The sequence below is a fragment of the Haliaeetus albicilla genome, chromosome 2 (assembly GCF_947461875.1).
Source record: "Haliaeetus albicilla chromosome 2, bHalAlb1.1, whole genome shotgun sequence".
Taxonomy (NCBI): Eukaryota; Metazoa; Chordata; class Aves; order Accipitriformes; family Accipitridae; genus Haliaeetus; species Haliaeetus albicilla.
In genome coordinates this window covers 52,220,959-52,239,819 of record NC_091484.1, presented here as the reverse complement: position 1 = coordinate 52,239,819, position 18,861 = coordinate 52,220,959, and the positions used below count along the sequence as shown (strand labels likewise).

Here is an 18,861-nt window from a genome sequence, read left to right as displayed (position 1 = left end):
AGTTAAAATACCCAATGACTGCTATAACCCCTTCCATCAACTGCCGAGACAGAAAGCATCAGGGACCAGCCATTGACAACAGTTAGTGAAAAAAACAGCGTGTTGGGCAATTGCTACCAAGGGGACTCTGTTTCGATTTTTCTGATTCAGCACAGAGTTATTTAACAATCACAGCATTTTGAGACTGCTTGATTGGTTTCAGTCTCTTTGGCTGTTTGTTAAAGAGGAGTTACTTTACCAGTCATTCTGGGACGCTGCGGAAGCTGCCCCTTTGGCTACCTGAGTAGCTCACCAGAAATTCCAGCAGCAGGGAAAATGAACTGGCAGGTCCTCAGTGAAAGGAAAAAAATATCACAGCACACACGGAGGGCCCAGCTGAACAGCTGGCTGTACCAACACAGCTCTGTGCCCCATGCCAGATATGCAGCACATTCTTGGCATTACCAGAATGTATTATTTTTTGCCCCCACATGTGTACCATTTAGCAACAAAATTAGATTGTGTATGAAATACATAATGAACTCTCAGAAAACTGTGAAAGAGTATTTCTATACCTTACGTTTCACTTGCCTGAGGTCCCCAAGGTCCTTTAGGGCCAAATGGACGTTCCAGTCCCTACATACAAAAAAAGGAAAGACAAAAAGAAAGTGGTTTTATTTATTAACATTTCTTAATAATTACTAATAATTTGGTTGGATTATCAAAAATTTAAAAATACATTTAAAATAAAACATATTGTCGTGGTTTAACCCCAGTTGGCAACTAAGCACCACACAGCTGCTTGCTCACTCCACCTTGGTGGGATGGGGGAGAGAATCGGAACAGTAAAAGTGAGAAAACTCATGGTTTGAGATAAAGACAGTTTAATAGGTAAAGCAAAAGCTGTGTGCACAAGGAAAGCAAAACAAGTCATTCATTAGCTACTTCCCATCGGCAGGCAGGTGTTCAGCCATCTCCAGGAAAGCAGGGCTCCATCACGCATAACAGTTACTTGGGAAGACAAAGGCCATCACTCTGAACGTCACCCCTTCCTTCTTCTTCCCCCAGCTTTATATGCTGAGCATGATGTCGTATGGTCTGGAATATCTCTTGGTCAGTTGGGGTCAGCTGTCCCAGCTGTGTCCCCTCCCAACTTCTTCTGCACCCCCAGTCCACTTGCTGGTGGGGTGGGGCGAGGAGCAGAAAAGGCCCCGAGTCTGTGTAAGCACAGCTCGGCAATAATGAAAACATCTGTGTTATCAATACTGTTTTCAGCGCAAATCCAAAACACAGCCCCATACCAGCTACTATAAAGAAAATTAACTTTATTCCAGCCAAAACCAGCACAAAAGTATTAATTCTTAAATATTAACTTAATAAAAATTCCCATTTAAACAATATGCCAATATTCTACATTGAAATACGCTGAACCATCCTCCTTCATAACAAACCACGTCTTTTGTTGCACTTTATACCTCTTCTTAGTTCATTATAGTTTCTGATACTTTACAGATGACAAATGCTTGTTTCTTCAACATCATCATCATCATCAATACAAGTTACCTAAAAAAGTTTTATAATCCACTGCAACAGATTCTAAGTACAGTTTTCTTGGCTACTTTTTTTATGTTCAGGCGGCCTTCAAAACATGCCCTGAATAATTTTCTGTTACCTGATAAAACAGTTACCTTAGCATCCTAACAGCTTCTTAAAAGGTTGTTCAAGACATTTTTTGCCTTTCTCATATGAGATATTAAATACTTCCTTTCTAGATTGATGTTTCAATTTTTTTTCTATAATTCCCTCATTCCTGAAGAGATGCTACGAACCCCAGTGAAGACACAAAATTTCCTGTGCCTTCAGAATGTTATCATGTTGCAGACTACTTTTTCTTCCATTTCACAAAACTTCTTGCTTTCCTTTGAGATCTTTATTGAAATACTTTGCTTAGTGACTGCTCCCTAAGAATTTACAAACACTTCCATTTTGTCTTTGATATAGTATGTAGAATGTAGGGAAAAACATTCAGAATTACCATTGACAGAATTTAGTTATGATCCACATGATAAATCTGAGCAATGACAATAATACCTATTTTGCAGTATTTTCTACTTACATAAGTGACATAGTTTTGAGTTTATCCTACAGGTCTGGGTAATAAGGCTTCAATTGCTCTTCCCCTGGCTATGTTTCTTTCTGAGTCTACAAAGTCAAATAAAGACTCCTGTTTGGCATCTGTAGGGCTTGGATTAGACTCCATATCCCCTTGCAATTCCCATCACAGAGCACGTTCAAAACCAGGGATGGAACAAAGCACACATCTAGAGAACGTGTTTAGAACACATCTGTATAATTACTGACAGGCTGGGTACCACGGCCTTTTAGTAAGGTTGCCCAATATTTCCTACTTAAGACTCTGGGTTTTGTTATTTATAGCTTTATGTAACTTCAGAAACATAAGCTGTAACTATTCGTGCCAGATGTCTTTCTGTCTACATTTTAGCCAAAGCAATCCAGTCATTTCCAAGAATGAGGCTAACGAAAACCAGGCGTTTTTCTTTGGTTAAATAAAACCTGCACCCTTAATGTTTTAAAGCAGTAGGGTATACTTTGGGAAGTACAGAGCTTAGGGGAGGAGAAAGAAGGATGTACTTGCTGTAATTCTTAGGCAGATCTACTGAATTTTGGCCAAACTGTAAGCCTTTGAAAAAGGTCATCTGCACCCAGTCAAGAAACACTGGGATTGGAACAGGGACAAGAACTTGGAACAACAGAAGCTAGAGGGATGAAACGCAAAAGCGGCTGAACACGAAGCAAAGAGGGCCACTGGTACCAGGAACCTTGTGCGTCACACCCCGCTTCTGCGTGGGAAGGCTTCTGGGAAGCCATTCCGAAGGCAAACAGGCAACAGCAGGCTGCAAACCGGGTGAGATTTTTGGAGGTTGTGTCATCTCAGTTCATGCCCGTTGCACTTTCCAGCGTAAGTAACACTGACCGGTTCCTCCGCTTACTAGTTACTTCCAGGGATGTGTAAAAATTGGTGTGGGGCATCGCTGCCACTGTTTTGCCCTTTTTCCACCTGTCGCTGGCACGCTAATGGAGAGTAACCTTTTCACGAGGAGGCGCCGAACAGCGTCACATAAAGCAGCGGGAGCATTTCAACAAATACAACCAGCGCAGGCGTCAAGCCATCCTTCCCCTGCTCCGTCACTGCTTCACGGTGCGACCGGCGTTCACTCAGCCTCGCGGATTCTTCTAACTTTGACTAAGACCCGCAGCTTGTCGGCTTTGATCAGGCCACCCCAAGCCCGCCCTGCGGGTTTACGCTGGCCCAGCTACTGCCAAGCGCGCGCAGCTGCCAGAAAAAGGGCCAAGAAAGAGCGGGCGGCGCCGCGGCCGGAAGCGAGCGCACGCCTCCATCCGGCGGAAGGCGCTCTACGTGAGCGGGCGCTCACCTTCTTTGCTGCCCCGCGCGCCGGAAGTGCAGCGGCTTTCCTTGCCCGGCGCGCCGGAAGCGCCGCAGTTTTTCCTTCCCCGCTGCACTCGCAACCGGAAGCCCCCGTGCGCCTCCTGTTCTTCCTCCTCGGACGGCAGGGCCGGCTGGCGGCGGGTCGCCGCCCCCCGCTCGCCCCCCGGTGGCGGTGGTGCCGGTGCCGGAGGGCCCCGTGGGGTGGGTGAGCAGCTGCCGCGCCCGGGAAGGGTGGGAGGGTAGCGGTCGTCTGCGCTCCGGTCCCTTCCCACCGCCGCCGCGGTGTCCCGGCGGGCCTCGGCGGCTTCCTCGTTCCGCGGCTCCGGCGTCGCGCTGCCCCTGGGCAGGGAGCGGCGAGGCGGGCCGGGCTGCGGCCTGGGTACCCTGCTCCCCCCCCCCCGCCCCGAGCACGTAGGAGCCGGGCTGGGGAGCAACCAGCAGCCACAGGAGGCCCGGGAGAAGTAAATAACGCTCCCTTTCCGTGCTTCCCACTCTAGCGTGTCCCTTTCTCCAATTGTAGAAGAGGTTTATAGGATCTGTGGGGTCTTTTTGTACATAGGCACGTGTAACGATTTTGGGCATGTGGCTACTGAAAGCGTAAATGGAATTTAACAGTAGTGTACATTTATGAATGCTGCTAGGCCAACGATGAACAAAGACAAGGTAATGTTGGGGCAGAAGGTGGGATTAGGAGCAGTGGAATAAGATGAGGAGTGGGAAGTTGTGTTTCTGCAGAAATCTTCAAAGAGGGCAAGCCTTTCTAGGCAATGGAACAGGCTTTAGACAAAACAGACAGACTGTAATTTTTGTCAATTAGTGTACTTCAATGAGGCAGAGAAATTTTCATCTACCTATTTCAGGGAGTGGCTTTTTACCAGCAGGACGCCCACATATCTCGCCACATCACATCTCAGTTAATCCCTTCTTCCTTAATAGTGGGGTGGAGTTTTCAAACACAGCAAATCCTATTGTCAGTTTGTAGGTGGCTATGTTGGTTCTGTCTCAGTAGGCATATACCACTGAAAACAAAGTGTGCTGCGGGGAAAGTGATGCAATGCAGGGAACGCTTAAAGTTTTGGCCTGAAACGTATACACGTTAAAACCTTGGGCTAAAAGTCATTCGGAACTGTATTTTTGTTTGTTTAAAGATGATCTCTGATTACAAAGGAATTTGGGTTTTGATAACATTCCTACGAATTATTTTCTCAACAGTTTCCATATGCATGGATATCACCTGAATCTTCTTACAAGAGCTTAAATTGTTCGTAAACTTACCCTAAACATGAGTGGCTCCAAACCTGATATTCTGTGGGCCCCACACCACGTTGACAGATTTGTTGTATGTGATTCGGAATTGAGCCTTTATCACATTGACTCTGCTGTAAGTTCAGAACTCAAGGCAGGGTCCTTGCGGTTATCGGAAGAAACTACAGCCACGCTTTTGTCAATAAATTCAGATACTCCGTATATGAAATGTGTGGCTTGGTATCCAAAGTATGATCCTGAATGTCTCCTTGCTGTTGGACAGGCCAACGGTCGAGTGGTACTTACTAGCCTCGGTCAAGATCACAACTCAAAATCTAAAGATTTGATAGGCAAAGAGTTTGTCCCTAAACACGCACGGCAATGTAATACCCTTGCATGGAACCCACTAGATAGTAATTGGCTTGCTGCTGGGTTAGATAAACATCGGGCTGATTTTTCAGTATTGATCTGGGATATCAGTAGCAAATATGCCCCAGAGACTGCAGTTGCTACAGAGAAAGTAAGACTTTCAGCAGGAGATCCGGAAGCAGGACTGGTCGTAACAAAGCCACTGTATGAATTAGGACAGAATGATGCTTGTCTTTCTCTCTGTTGGCTTCCACGGGATCAGAAGCTGCTTTTAGCTGGAATGCATCGAAATCTAGCTATCTTTGATCTGAGGAACACAAGCCAAAAAATATTTGTAAACACCAAGGCTGTCCAAGGAGTGACTGTTGATCCCTATTTCCACGATCGTGTAGCTTCCTTCTATGAAGGTCAGGTTGCCATATGGGATTTAAGAAAGTTTGAAAAGCCTGTTTTGACCTTGACAGAGCAACCAAAACCCTTAACAAAAGTTGCGTGGTGTCCAACAAGAACTGGACTGTTAGCTACTTTAACAAGGGATAGTAATATCATTAGACTGTATGACATGCAGCATACTCCCACCCCTATTGGAGATGAAACTGAGCCAACAATAATTGAAAGAAGTGTCCAACCGTGTGAAAACTACATTGCTTCATTTGCCTGGCATCCCACGAGTCAAAATCGAATGGTGGTAGTGACTCCCAATAGGACTATGTCTGACTTCACAGTTTTTGAAAGAATTTCTCTTGCATGGAGTCCAGTGACATCCTTAATGTGGGCTTGTGGACGACATTTATATGAGTGTACAGAAGAAGGAAAGGCTAGTTCCTTGGAAAAAGACATAGCAACCAAAATGCGGCTCAGAGCTCTGTCAAGGTATGGTCTTGATACTGAACAAGTTTGGAGAAATCACCTCCTAGCGGGAAATGAAGATCCTCAGCTGAAATCGCTTTGGTACACTCTGCATTATATCCTTTATTTTACTGTAGCTTATATCCTAAAGAAGTAGTATACCTTTATATGTAAACCAGTTATATGAAATGCATGAATATCTTTAAATATAATGCAACATCCTGTAAATACTTTGCACATGTTAATAGGATGTGACTTTAAATTAAAAAAAAAAAGTTTTTCAAACACTTGGGAAAAATTAAGCTTCCTATACGTGAAAATACTTATGAAGCAGTATACTGAAGATATGGATCAAAAACTTACAGGAAACAAAGGTCCCTTAGTTTATGCTGGCATTAAATCAATTCTGAAGTCATCTTTGGGTAAGAATGTTCCAACTTTGATAAGTTCTATTATAGTATGTTTACAGAATGATGCACTCGTGGGTCTGTCTTTAAAAATTGTTGAAAGAGGCTATTTAAAAATATAGAAACAAAGTATTTCTGTTTGTGTTTTAACAGTTATATTACAGGAATATAAACTGTTAACAGTTTATATTACAGGAACTTCCAGAATTTTCAGTGTTCTTGGAAAGTCAGTAATCATAAAAACAAAGTATCCTCAGAGGTAAATCTTCAACTGAACTATTTCAAACATTTGGGTTTTGACTATGGCGCTGAAAATTCTTGCTCCCCACATAACTATTACATTTTTTGAAGTTCCACATAGGAGTGTAGTTCTCGGAAGCTGACTTTACTGTAGTCACTGCTAATGTACTAATCACATTTGTATAACTGTGTTTAAATAAGCTGTCTTGTTCTGTAGTGTTAATCACCTCTGGTGCATCACATGCCTCTCATGCTCAGTAAAGTTTTTATTAGTATAATTTATTATTCGAATCTTTCCTTCTCTATTCATTATGTGTCTTACTAATGTTTACGCTCCTTGGAGCAAAAAAAAAAAACCTCTTTAGTGGTGGGAAAGCTTCTAGCACATTCATGGTTGCTAAGAAGAAGAGAACTGGTATAGCAGGTGCTTGACTGTGTAGTATGTATTTTCAAATTGAACATACTGATAACTCCTGTCAATTCTAACAAGAACCTCCAAAATCTTAGGGGGTAGAGGAAAGAAAAAAGACTTAGTGGGAAATATGTGTCAAATTTAGATGCATGATTTTTAGCAGATCAGAATGATTTTGTGGATGCTGCTACTTACCATGGAGCTTTTAGTGATGTTAATTTAAAGTACTAAAATATGATACTCAGCTTTTGTACTCTGCTTTATGATTGAAATCAAAGTGTTGCAATTTAAATTGTGATTTAAGCATAATTTAACTTAATTTCCATTTCTAGGAACAACAGAGAACCTCAGGCACAGCAGGAGTGGATCTGATAGACAAGCAGATATTATTCAGTATCTGAGTGAGGAGAGATCCTTGGCTTTGCAGCTCTGTGGGTGGATAAAGAAGGGAACAGACTTAGATGTGGAACCTTTTTTAAATTCGTTGGAACAGGAAGGAGACTGGGAGCGAGCTGCTGCTGTAGCACTTTTCAACTTGGACATACGGCGAGCAATACAAATTCTAAATAAAGGGGCTTCCTCGGGAAAAGGTGCGTATTGTGTTTAGTATCTTTTACTTTGACATTATATCACCTTAGTAGATTTTTTTCTGTAAACAGAATTGTGGAAGATAGTATGGAAAAGATGCCTGTTGTCTTATAAAATAGTTACTTCAAGTGGTTGTGTTGGAGCCTGATAATCTGACAGATCCTGATCTTTCACTCCTCAGACTGTCATATGCCTTACTATCTAGTTAAAATAGATTGTATGTTTCAGAATTTCCTATTGATACTGTGCTGGTTTTGGCTGGGATAGAGTTAATTTTCTTCATAGTAGCTGGTATGAGGCTGTGTTTTGGATTTGCGCTGAAAAAACAATGTTGATAACACAGAGATGTTTTCATTACTGCTGAGCAGTGCTTACACAGAGTCAGGGCCTTTTCTGCTTCTCACACTGCCCCACCAGCGAGTGGGCTGGGGGTGCACAAGAAGCTGGGAGGGGACACAGCTGGGACAGCTGAACCCAACTGACCAAAGGGATATCCCATACCATATGACATCATGCTCAGTATATAGAGCTGGGGGGAGTTAGCCAGGCATTGCAGATTGCTGCTCAGGAACTAACTGGGTATCAGTCGGCAAGTGGTGAGCAATTGCATTGTGCATCACTTGTTTTGTATATTCCAATTCTTCTATTATTATTATTGTCATTTTATTATCATTATCATTATTTTCTTCCTTTCTGTTCTATTAAACTGTCTTTATCTCAACCCACGAGTTTTACTTTTTTTTTTTTTCTCCTGATTCTCTCCTCCATCCCACTGGGTGGGGGGGAAGTGAGCAAGCAGCTGCCTGGTGCTTAGTTGCTGGCTGGGATTAAACCATGACAGATACATAGCCCAGAAAGTGTTACACTGAGAACTAGTGGGATTCTTTTATTTTAATGGAATTGTGTCTTGGCTAGATGTCATGTATACCTGCTTCCTTTGGGCTATATGGAGCTTTCCACCAGTGCGATGGCTGTGGAATAACTCAAATGTAATATTCAGGGTCTGCAGAAAACATTTGTTTTGGAGTAATATTTGGCAAGAGTTGCAATGTATGAGGGAAAAGTTAAGCTACTAGAGCCAGGAGATGGAGGTATTTTTGTTCTGTTTTCTTGCCAGTATTCCTCCTACAAGTGCGGTTTGCATCTGTGTTCTTTTATTAAATTTAAAAGACTATCTTGCCGCTAAAGTGGATAGGTAAGACATGAAGGGAACTGTTAAGGTTCTTTTATTTTTAATATTGCCCCTTTCTGGTGGGGGAAGTGTATGTGTGCTTTCCATAGGGAAGGTTCAGAGCGGAGACACACTATCTTAAAAAATAAAATTGAACTTTATGACAGAATGAATAATTAGATGAAATAGATTTAATGTTTTCAGGAAACTTGTTAACTTGAAGCTGCTATATGCAGTTGTCATCCTCCAGCTAGGTCGGTTAAGTGATGGCTATGTATACAATCCTATCTTTTCACTTCTTGTGCATATGAATTACGGTAATGACAATCTTTCCTGATAGTGATAGGAACACATTTAGCAGTTCAAAACTATTTCAAAGTACCAGAACCAGTGTGATGTTGCTTGAAGTATAATTCAGGCTGTCATTCATGTGGGCTTGTAACTTTGAGCTGTTAGCTGAACAGAGGCATTTAAAACAGAAACTAATAAATGCTAGTGTATGCACATTTATTTTAGCTAGTGTTAATTCTACTGCATTTTTTCTTGCATCTTGACAAAACGTTCTATTTCAAACTGATGCTTTCAATTACAGTTTTAATTGTTTGGGTTTTTTTAAGTCCATAAATATTGTTTCACTAGTTGTTTTTAATAAATCAGGTGATCTGAACCTTAATGTAGTAGCAATGGCTCTGTCAGGCTACACGGATGAGAAGAACTCACTTTGGAGAGAAATGTGCAGTACTCTAAGACTGCAGCTGAACAATCCCTACTTGTGTGCTATGTTTGCTTTCCTGACAAGTGAGTCTGGTTCATATGATGGTGTTTTGGTGAGTAAATTTCTGTTATGTTAAAATTCCTTTAAGTAATAGGTGCATATATATACACATACACACGTGTAAGGGAAGTGCTATATAGTCCATGGATTAATCAGATTAGAATGTATTATTTTCTCCTGATGCTGGCAGATAACATTTTTTTTCTGCTAAACAGACATATCAGTGAATGTTACATTAGTGAACGAAACATGGCATAAGCAGCCAAAATATCCAATACAGTTCACGCATTCTTTAGGGGAAATTTTTTTAGCATGGAGTTATTAAACCACTAGAAATGCATTATCAAAATAACGGGGGGGGGGCGGCAAAAGGGGAGAGAGGTTAGTAATGGAAATGCACAAAACAGAATAAGTGCAGGGGAGTTTGCAGAACTTTCATCAAGCTATATTTGCATTGAATTGTATTTTATTTTTCCTTGTTTACTTGTTAAAATAATTTCACTGTGTTGAAACAGTAAACAATAATTTCACATCTTCTGAAATTGGTATAGAATTGCCATGTGAAGAGCAAACTAAATCTTTAATATGAGATGCTTTGGGTCTTTGGAGGAGTAACATGCTTGCTGCTTGGTTAGAGAACAACAGAAATACTTGATTCAGTAGGAATTATTTAGCCCAAGGGAGGACTCCTGTCATGCAACAGGGTAATTGGCCTAAACCTGTTGAAAACAAAGTTGTCATATGATGCTTTTAGGGTATTAAAAAAAAATAACATAAGAATCCCAGAGGAGAGAAACCCGAGTGGTTTTTTTCTTTCTTCAAGAGAGAATGCTCTTGTTCTCTGGATGTTAGGTAATAATTTTGTAGTTGTTTTTTACTGATGAATTGGAATTTGACAGATCATAAGGTGTTTCTTTTTTTAATTTTAATTTTTACTTCAGTGACATCTGTTGAAGTTTGCATGAAAAAGATTTTGCCAAGCACATCTCCTTGTTTTGGTAGTGTCAATCTCAATTTCTATTCTGACAATATCAGGAGGGAAAAATATGGGCACGGCTAAGTACCAGAATTAATCTAGTCAAGGATTTTTTTTCTTTAGTGTTGCATCTAGTAAAAGGATTAAAAAGCAGAAAGTAAATATTATTGCATTGCTGCACCTTGAGTGCCAATATACTTGTGAGAAGTCCATGTTCTAGGTGTTTGGAGTTAGTTGTACCAGGCTTTCCTGCCATTTGAGTAGATTGTTCCAGTAGCCACAGTCTTGCTCTGATACCTGTATCTGAGTGTAAACAATTAATCTGATATTTAGTGTTAGCTTTCTTCAGATGTGATGTTTTCTTTGTATATAATCAATTTCATAGTTATACAATAGTGCAAATGTTCTGACTTTTACAAACAATGTATTGAAAAAGCAGAAACTTGCATGTGATGGTAGTATTCCCATTTTTCTCTCCGAGTATGAAAATAATGTAGCTGTACGAGACAGAGTGGCATTTGCTTGCAAGTTCCTCAACGATGCTCAGGTAAGTTTGTGGTTGCACATCTAAGCAAACTGTTAAGCTGGGCTTTATTTAGAGGCGGAAGAAACTCTGGAGTGGAGGGGTGAACAGTGGAAGCAATGAGTCATAAGTGATTTGGTTTTCTCATCACAGTAGGATCTAAGGTATGGTATAATCTGGTCTTCAGTCTGTACCTTCAGCTTGATTTGGGTTTTTTTTTCCTTGTTTGTTTGGGTTTTTTATTAGTATTCATGACATGCTAGTTTGTTAAATGTTATTGCATTACCTGTATGTCTGTTTTGCTGAAGAGTATTTGTACTTACTCAGTATTTATTTCCAAATATTTATGTTTTCTCAAATTCAGGCTTGGTTTTACAGCAGGAATGTTTTCTTTTAAATTCACTGAAGTATTTAAAGAATACGTAACCTCCCTCTTTGCACTTCCTATCAGGAGGTTTAAAGTTTCTTGATAAATACTTGAATTCTTGCAATATTGTGGATATAGCCATATAACTTTTTCTGCCCAACGTTCAGCAAGCAGCATATACTGTTAGCAGCGGACACTCTTATAGAAAGCTATTCAAATCATGAAAAGTTTTGTCATATGCCAACATAAATGAGTTAGGAAGGGATGAACAGACAGCAAAAGTTAAGTAAATTTTTTTTTATAGCTGAACAGGTTTATTGAAAAGCTGACGAATGAAATGAAAGATGCTGGGAATTTGGAGGGAATACTGTTAACCGGGCTGACAAAAGATGGAGTCGACTTGATGGAAAGTTATGTTGACAGAACGGGCGATGTCCAGACAGCAAGCTATTGCATGCTACAGGTTAGTGTTTCACTCAAAAATAAATCTTTATAGAGGAGAACTAAACATAGTTTCTTTAGCAGTATAGTACTAAATCTTGTGAAGTAAAAAAGTATTTTCTATAATAAATTGGGACGGTACATATCATGCCTGTTTTGCGGAATCATCTGAAACACTCAATGTTAACTATAAACATGTATCTTCACTCTCTCTCTGTTTGAGGTAGCTTGAGGAGATAGCAGGGGAAAGAGGCAAAAAGAAAACATTGTCCTTTTCACTAGCTGAACTGGGAATATTCATTCCTCTGCTTATTGCTGGTGTTTCCTGACAGGTTCATTATTTTTTTGCTTCCAGGATTTTGATGGAGAACTCAGGTGAGATTTTTTGTTTGTAGGCATTGGGTTTGGCTTTTTTTGTGATGGACTTGTCTTGGCCCTTACACAGTTGCAGCTATTGCCAGCACTGTGTTTAACTGCATATATAACCATCAATGATATAGACTGTGATATGTGACAGAATTTTATAATCCTTCATGTGACAGACATGAGTTTTCAGGAGGACAGGGCAGCACAAGTATTTTCAACCAGAGAGGCAGACTGAAGGGAATTTTTATCAAACTCACATTACAGTTTAGCAGAAAATTAATCTTTTTCTAGACAAATTACACTGCATTATTTCTCATATCTTGTTGTACGCTTTATAAAGCCTTTTGAAAAAGTGAATAATATGTATTGTGTATCTTCAGTGAGTGTCTGACATTTTTTCCTGCCTGCTTTAGGGTTCTCCATCAGATGTACTTAAGGATGAGAGGGTTCAGTACTGGATCGAGAACTACAGGAATCTTTTGGATGCTTGGAGATTTTGGCATAAACGTGCAGAATTTGATATCCACAGGAGTAAGCTGGATCCCAGTTCAAAGCCTTTAGCCCAGGTAAATGTAATTCTTGTATGAAGTATGACAAGTCCAGAAAGGAAGGTGGCATGGTACTTCTATAGAAAAAAGTTGCTGGCCGCACCTTGGCTTTCATGAGGATTCATGTGCAAAAGAAAGATTTCAACTAAGGCTGCCCTGAAAAAGTAGCTGTTTTTTTCAAAATATTTTTTTAGAAAGGACTTGATAACTGTTTTGATAGAGAGTACAGAAATCTGGTAAACAAATCTACATGTCTTCATGTCTAATCTAGGAAATCAGTTCCCTACCATTTTATTTCTGTTCTTTTTTTTTTTCTTTTCTTAAACCTTTTTCTTTCAAATAACAGGTGGTCTTTCAGAAACTAACTTCTCAACACTTTTTCTGGGGAAACTCGGTTTTTTTCCTCCCATGTTGAAAAACAAAACCAGAGATCTATCATCCAGCTGAGTTCAGCATCACTGTGAGAGTGATGCTGAAACCAGGGAATTGAACCAAGAACTAATTCAAATTGGCTCTTTTTTAACTGAAGCGAACCTCAAAGCTATTTTGAAGCCTTGAACCTTAAACTAAAAGTGAACAGCAGCAACTTTCATTATCAGTTCTGAACATAAGCTAACCCAAAAACTAACGCCCTGTCCAAATGCTATCTACTTAACATCTGGTGGCATTTTTAGCCAACATGGTCTTACCACAGCACCTTCCGCTCTCTCATGTCTGCTAAGTATGTGCATTACAAGCCTTAGGGCCCAAGGGCTTCTAAGGAAGGCTGGTTTTGAATTCATATATCTATCACAGCTGTTTAAGGACAGCTGCATCCTTACTGCTCCAAATGGGAGAGAGTTGAGTTTACTGCTCTTTCATTAATGTGATCAACATAAATAGCCCCTAAGGAGTTTAAAGTATGTGCTCCTTGGTATCAAGTCACAACTTGTGGCATAAAGTATGTAGATAAAGATTATTAGGAAAATACTCATGTTGGGGACTCTAGAGTGGGTCACCTGACTATAAGGAGGGAGATGCCAGATTTAGTTACATAGTAGGTAAACTTAATTTCTTTCATTACTGCAGATATGGCTTTTTATTATCTTAAATAATACCTTTCCAAGTTTTAGCAATTGTGCATGTTTTTATGTGTTTCTGAGGTAAGTGAGCATCATTAATGCCTACTCAGGACTGCAGTCCACATCTATAAGCCAAGATGTTAGGAACTCCTTCACAAGTAGCCTTGGCTTTCCAGGGCACTCTCTAGAATATCTGGTAAATTAAGTGTTTGCTAGCTTGAACAAATTCACTCATAGGTGTAGCAAAAGTGGAACCAAACCAAAAAATTAATGGGCTTTTGTTCTCTTTAGGTGTTTGTGAGTTGCAATTTCTGTGGAAAATCAATCTCTTACAGCTGTTCAGCTATTCCTCATCAGGGGCGAGGTTTTAGCCAATACGGAGTTAGCGGTTCACCAACTAAGTCAAAAGTTACAAGCTGTCCTGGTTGCCGTAAACCCCTTCCTCGCTGTGCACTTTGCTTGATAAATATGGGAACACCAGTTTCCAGCTGTCCAGGTATGAAACAGTGGGTTTTAGTTATTCAGGTAGAGTACTAGTTAGAGGCCTAATTAGCAGTTCCTGTTGGAATATCTTCTGTTGCACCTTTTTCTTTCTGTTTGTACTCATACTATAAATATTCATACTCACCGTTTCAAGCGAGGAAGACCATAATTGAAAACTTGTTTACATCCCATCTGATTTTATGATGAAACCTATGTCTCAATTCTTTCGTGTCAGACAATTAGCAGAGTGAGATTATCAGTGAAATTCCATGGTTAGACAGATGAAAAGATTCAAGTATTGTGGTGGTCAGTATTGTGACCTTTAAAACTGTAAGAAATGGGAAGTATGTTTTCTTGAAATGAATTATAGGCATACTACAGAAATCTTGGAATGTAAATTAATTGATTTTTAGCTGGAAGAGGAAGAGAATAAATTTAATTTAAATTTATTTTTTCATATTTTATTTTAATTTAATTTAATTTTCACTAAGTACAAAAGAATGTATGGGTCATGCTGTCACAGCTAAGAAATATTATGACTAGAATCTTTTGGTTCTGTATGTCTTGGGCTCAGCATTATACAAGGTCTAAACTAAACTGATTTTGTCCATATTTTTAGGTCAGTCTGTTATAGGGCCATGAGCAGCTGTGCAGTTGTCATCTGTTTATAAATCTCCTCTCATTCTTTCACTGATCTGTGTTATGGCTTCTATATTGTAATTGTTCCAATTCATAACTTAGATTTTGTTGATTTTTCTAAAGCAGAACATTTCACGTGCAGTAAAACAGGCCCGTAATTCACTGTAACATAAATCAATCACTGAAACATAAATCACTGTTGAAAGAGATTCTGTCTGTAAAATTTGTTTAATAGGGAAGTTTAGCATGTCTGTAAGATGTGAAACAACAGTTCAGCAATAAAATTCTTGTTTTGGCATTCAGCTAGTTCTTAATTATATTACTGACTTCACTTTTAAAATCAGGCCACTTCTTCACATAATGTTCCTAATTTCAAATTTATTCTAATAGTGTTACTGGGACTGAAACAGAAATGATTCACAAGCATATTTGTGTGTGGGGGGGTTGCCTCTGCACAGGAGGATCCAAGTCAGATGAAAAAGTGGATCTTAGCAAAGACAAGAAGTTAGCCCAGTTCAACAACTGGTTTACTTGGTGTCACAACTGTAGGCATGGTGGACATGCTGGACATATGCTTAGCTGGTTCAGGTAAGTCGATATTAAAATCTTTCCTGTTTCACATGTGTATGCTGCACTGAGTAGGACATGCCTCCTTTGCTGTATCTATAATTATAGTGTTTTGTTGGTTTAGAACATATGCAAAACTTAACTATGATGCCTAGTGTTTCTGAGATACTATGTCCCTGCATGTACTTAAATGTATAGATTACAAAATTCTTGTTAGTTTTATTTTACATGTTTTTTCTTTTTTCTGCTATTGCTGTCTAGGGACCATACTGAGTGCCCGGTTTCTGCTTGCTCCTGTAAGTGTATGCAGCTGGATACAACAGGGAATCTCATTCCAGCAGAGACTGTCCAGGCATAAATATTGTTTGAAAACGTGGGGCTCTCTGATGGATGTCCATCATAGTCCAAGCATATATTTTAGACAAAAGTCATTTGTGACTTACTGACTGTGAAAAAATAAATTGCTATCAGATTAGTAAAATGATGTGTGTCTGACTGTGCTTGGTAGAAACAGGTATTCCTGAAATGAGCCTCTGGGTATAGCATATGGTCCTTGTTCAGAGGATTGAAGCAGTTCAGTTCAAAAGCACTCCTGGAATTGTGGACTCTTTGGATTTGCTAAAATCCAAAGAACTTTATTAAAAGTTTTCAGGGTAATGCTGATGGGCCCTTTTATTTGTTTTTCTAAACAAAGCAGTGTTTCTATGCTGTGAAAGTGGGCCTTCAAAATAAACACCTGAAAAGTGTTCTTCAGAAGATGGCAAAGTGATGCTGTGGATTCCTCTGTTCATTGTTTGATTACACTTTCTTGTATGCAAATGATCATTTCCTTGTAAGTTCATTCAAAGTGCCGCTGTTAATTGTATTCTAAAGATTTTTATTTTAAAGAAAAATCCATTTCTTTCTGTTACCAAGTTTTGTTAATAGTAAAGCAATATCTTTGCAATTCAAAATCTTACTTGCCTACGTACCTAGCCGATGTGAATTTTAATGATAAAGAATTTGAGGGGTTTGTCTCCTAGCAATGTTTATATCCTAGAGAAGAGTTCCCTGAAAGGTCATGTGTGTTTCAGTGCAGAATGCAGGTAAACTATAGGAGGTTTCATTTGATTAATTTTTAAGGTAGTGCTGTAAAGATCTGAAATCTTAAGGACTGGAGACTTGTAAATATTTAAGTTTTAAACTACTTAATGAATTTTGACTTCAAAAATATTTGAAGACTTTTGGATAATCAGCATTTCCCTGTACTTCTGAAATACGCTGGGAAGTGTGAAATCAACCTATAAAAATCCTGCTTCTGGTCACTAGCAGACACCAGTCTGCTCCCAAAAGGATGCACAATTTTAAGTCATTGACCAGAAGTAGTTATGTTACCAGCTGGAATTAAGATTATTAACTTGAGAGAGAGTCAATGATATTTTGCTAATACTGTGCTAGGAGCTAATGTGTATTGTTGTCCTTGGTTTTGTAGGCAACAAAATTCACACAAATTAGGGGAAAAAAAACCTGTTTTAAGGTATGTGATAATAACATCAGTTTATTTGGTGTGTGTTTATTTACCAGTAGAAACAGTATATAAGTTACTTAACACTTGTGTGCTATGAAATACTAAATGGAATGCTAGCAATAAACTGGTACCGTATTGCCAGGACTGTGAAAATTGGTGTTTAAAAAGAGAATATATTGTAATATACCACTTGTTCTAAGAGCTCTAGTGTAGTTGCAACAAGTTAGAATGTGGAATGTTTTCTGTAGATGTACATGATTACATTCAGGACTTTGGGTTATATTTTCTGATTTAGCATTAATGTTGTAATACATCTGCTACATTTATTCTCATCTAAATTTCTTGCCTAATTGACAAAGATCTTTTTAAAGTTAAAAATCTAAGAGGTACTTGATATTTGTAGGCATGGGAGAGCAGTTACTTTTTTTTCTTGTTAGCATATTTATTTCACTTTCCAGTATTCTTGCACACTTAATGTTGCTGTTGAAGAGCTCTTCAAAATGTTCTCCATTTATATATGTAAACTGGGGTTTAATGTATGATACCCTATTTATATAAATACAGGCAATAAAACTTTTGCTTTATGGAAATGAGGATTTGTAAGTGTCAAGGATATGTTTTTATTCCTCTGTAGCAACAACATTTAGTAAATTTTCCTGATAAATTCCATGGCCAGGTGAATGCAACTACTAACATACAATGTCTCATTTTCTTATTTAAAGAAAACTCATTTGTAACATTTTTGACTTGACTATACCTGTTTGTGTCAAATTCTATCATTTAATTAAATTAGATGCTTACTTTGATACCCAGCGTGTCTTTGAAATGTTTTGGATTTTGAATGTGTGCATATTCTGGCACAGTGTAACTATCAGTTTTGGCTGTTGTAATTGGTAATCAGACTTTCAGGTCCATAATTACACTATTTGCAAAATTTACAAAGTAAGAGGTATATGGTTTTTAATCGTCAGATTTTTTCCTTGTTTTGCTTTTAAATTAATAAAGCTGTGATTTTGGGGGTGATTTGTTGTCTTCTAACAAAAAGTACAGCCACAGACATTTTATTAGCTGCAGTTACTTTTACATTTACTGTTTTCTGCTATCTGCTCAATGGTGGTGGTGGCTTTGCATGCTAAAATATTTTGACCCTGTGGTTCATGCTGATGACGCTTCATTATTTTCCTTCCATTACATGCACCAGCCTTGCCTCCCTTTCCTGATTAAGCACAAGCACTTTCTCATCATATGCACAGGCTGCTTGCACATGAGCACAACAGGAGTTGTGTATGTGTCCATGCCCAAGCAAGGACAGCAGAACAGGTCTGGTGATGGTGACCAGGGTCAGCTGAGGGTCCAGCAATTGCCAGACAAGTCTGCAGTGACATCCCTGACAAGGCTTCTCCCAGCTTCCTGTGTGCAGCCCTAGGTCCCTGCATGGTACTTCACTGCACAGCTGCATTCTGGTGGCCTCCCTTGGGATCCTCACTAGAACTGAATTTCCCCAAGAGAATTCACCAAATTTTCATCTGTTCCTCCATTTCATGCTCACAGACTGCTTTCTGTACCTTAACCAACTGGGACATAAACCTCTCCCAGGTTCCCACCCTTTACCACCCTCATGTCCTCCCAAAGCAGCTGCCAGCTTCCTCTTCACACCTTACTGGCCCTGCTGCTGGCCCTGGTTTTGGTGACATCCCTCTTTGGTGTTTATGATACAGTTGCCCTGGCGACTCCCCTTTGGTCACTGACCCATGAGGCCACAATTTCCCATTTTATTACCTACGAGGTCTGGCAGCTTCTCAGACCTTCATCTTGTTAGTGCAGACCTAACTGAGGGTTAGCAGGCCCCATGGTTATTCCTTTCCCTTGGGAATCTGCC

The 18,861-nt window shown here is 39.5% G+C and overlaps 1 protein-coding gene across 2 annotated transcripts; it reads left to right on the top strand.

The window, feature by feature from the left end:
- The first annotated feature begins 3,498 nt into the window (after positions 1-3,498).
- MIOS (meiosis regulator for oocyte development) lies at positions 3,499-18,039 on the top strand. 2 transcript variants are annotated; one of them, XM_069774529.1, is made up of 11 exons: positions 3,499-3,649; positions 4,661-6,027; positions 6,235-6,333; positions 7,303-7,560; positions 9,387-9,556; positions 10,962-11,027; positions 11,675-11,833; positions 12,591-12,743; positions 14,078-14,282; positions 15,367-15,496; positions 15,737-18,039. In XM_069774529.1, the coding sequence occupies exons 2-11, from the start codon at positions 4,731-4,733 to the stop codon at positions 15,831-15,833; spliced, it is 2,634 nt and encodes an 877-aa protein (XP_069630630.1). In that variant the 5' UTR covers positions 3,499-3,649; positions 4,661-4,730; the 3' UTR covers positions 15,834-18,039. The 2 variants fall into 2 exon arrangements, with proteins under 2 accessions (XP_069630630.1, XP_069630634.1); XM_069774533.1 differs by having other exon boundaries at positions 3,506-3,653.
- Positions 18,040-18,861: the final 822 nt, after the last annotated feature.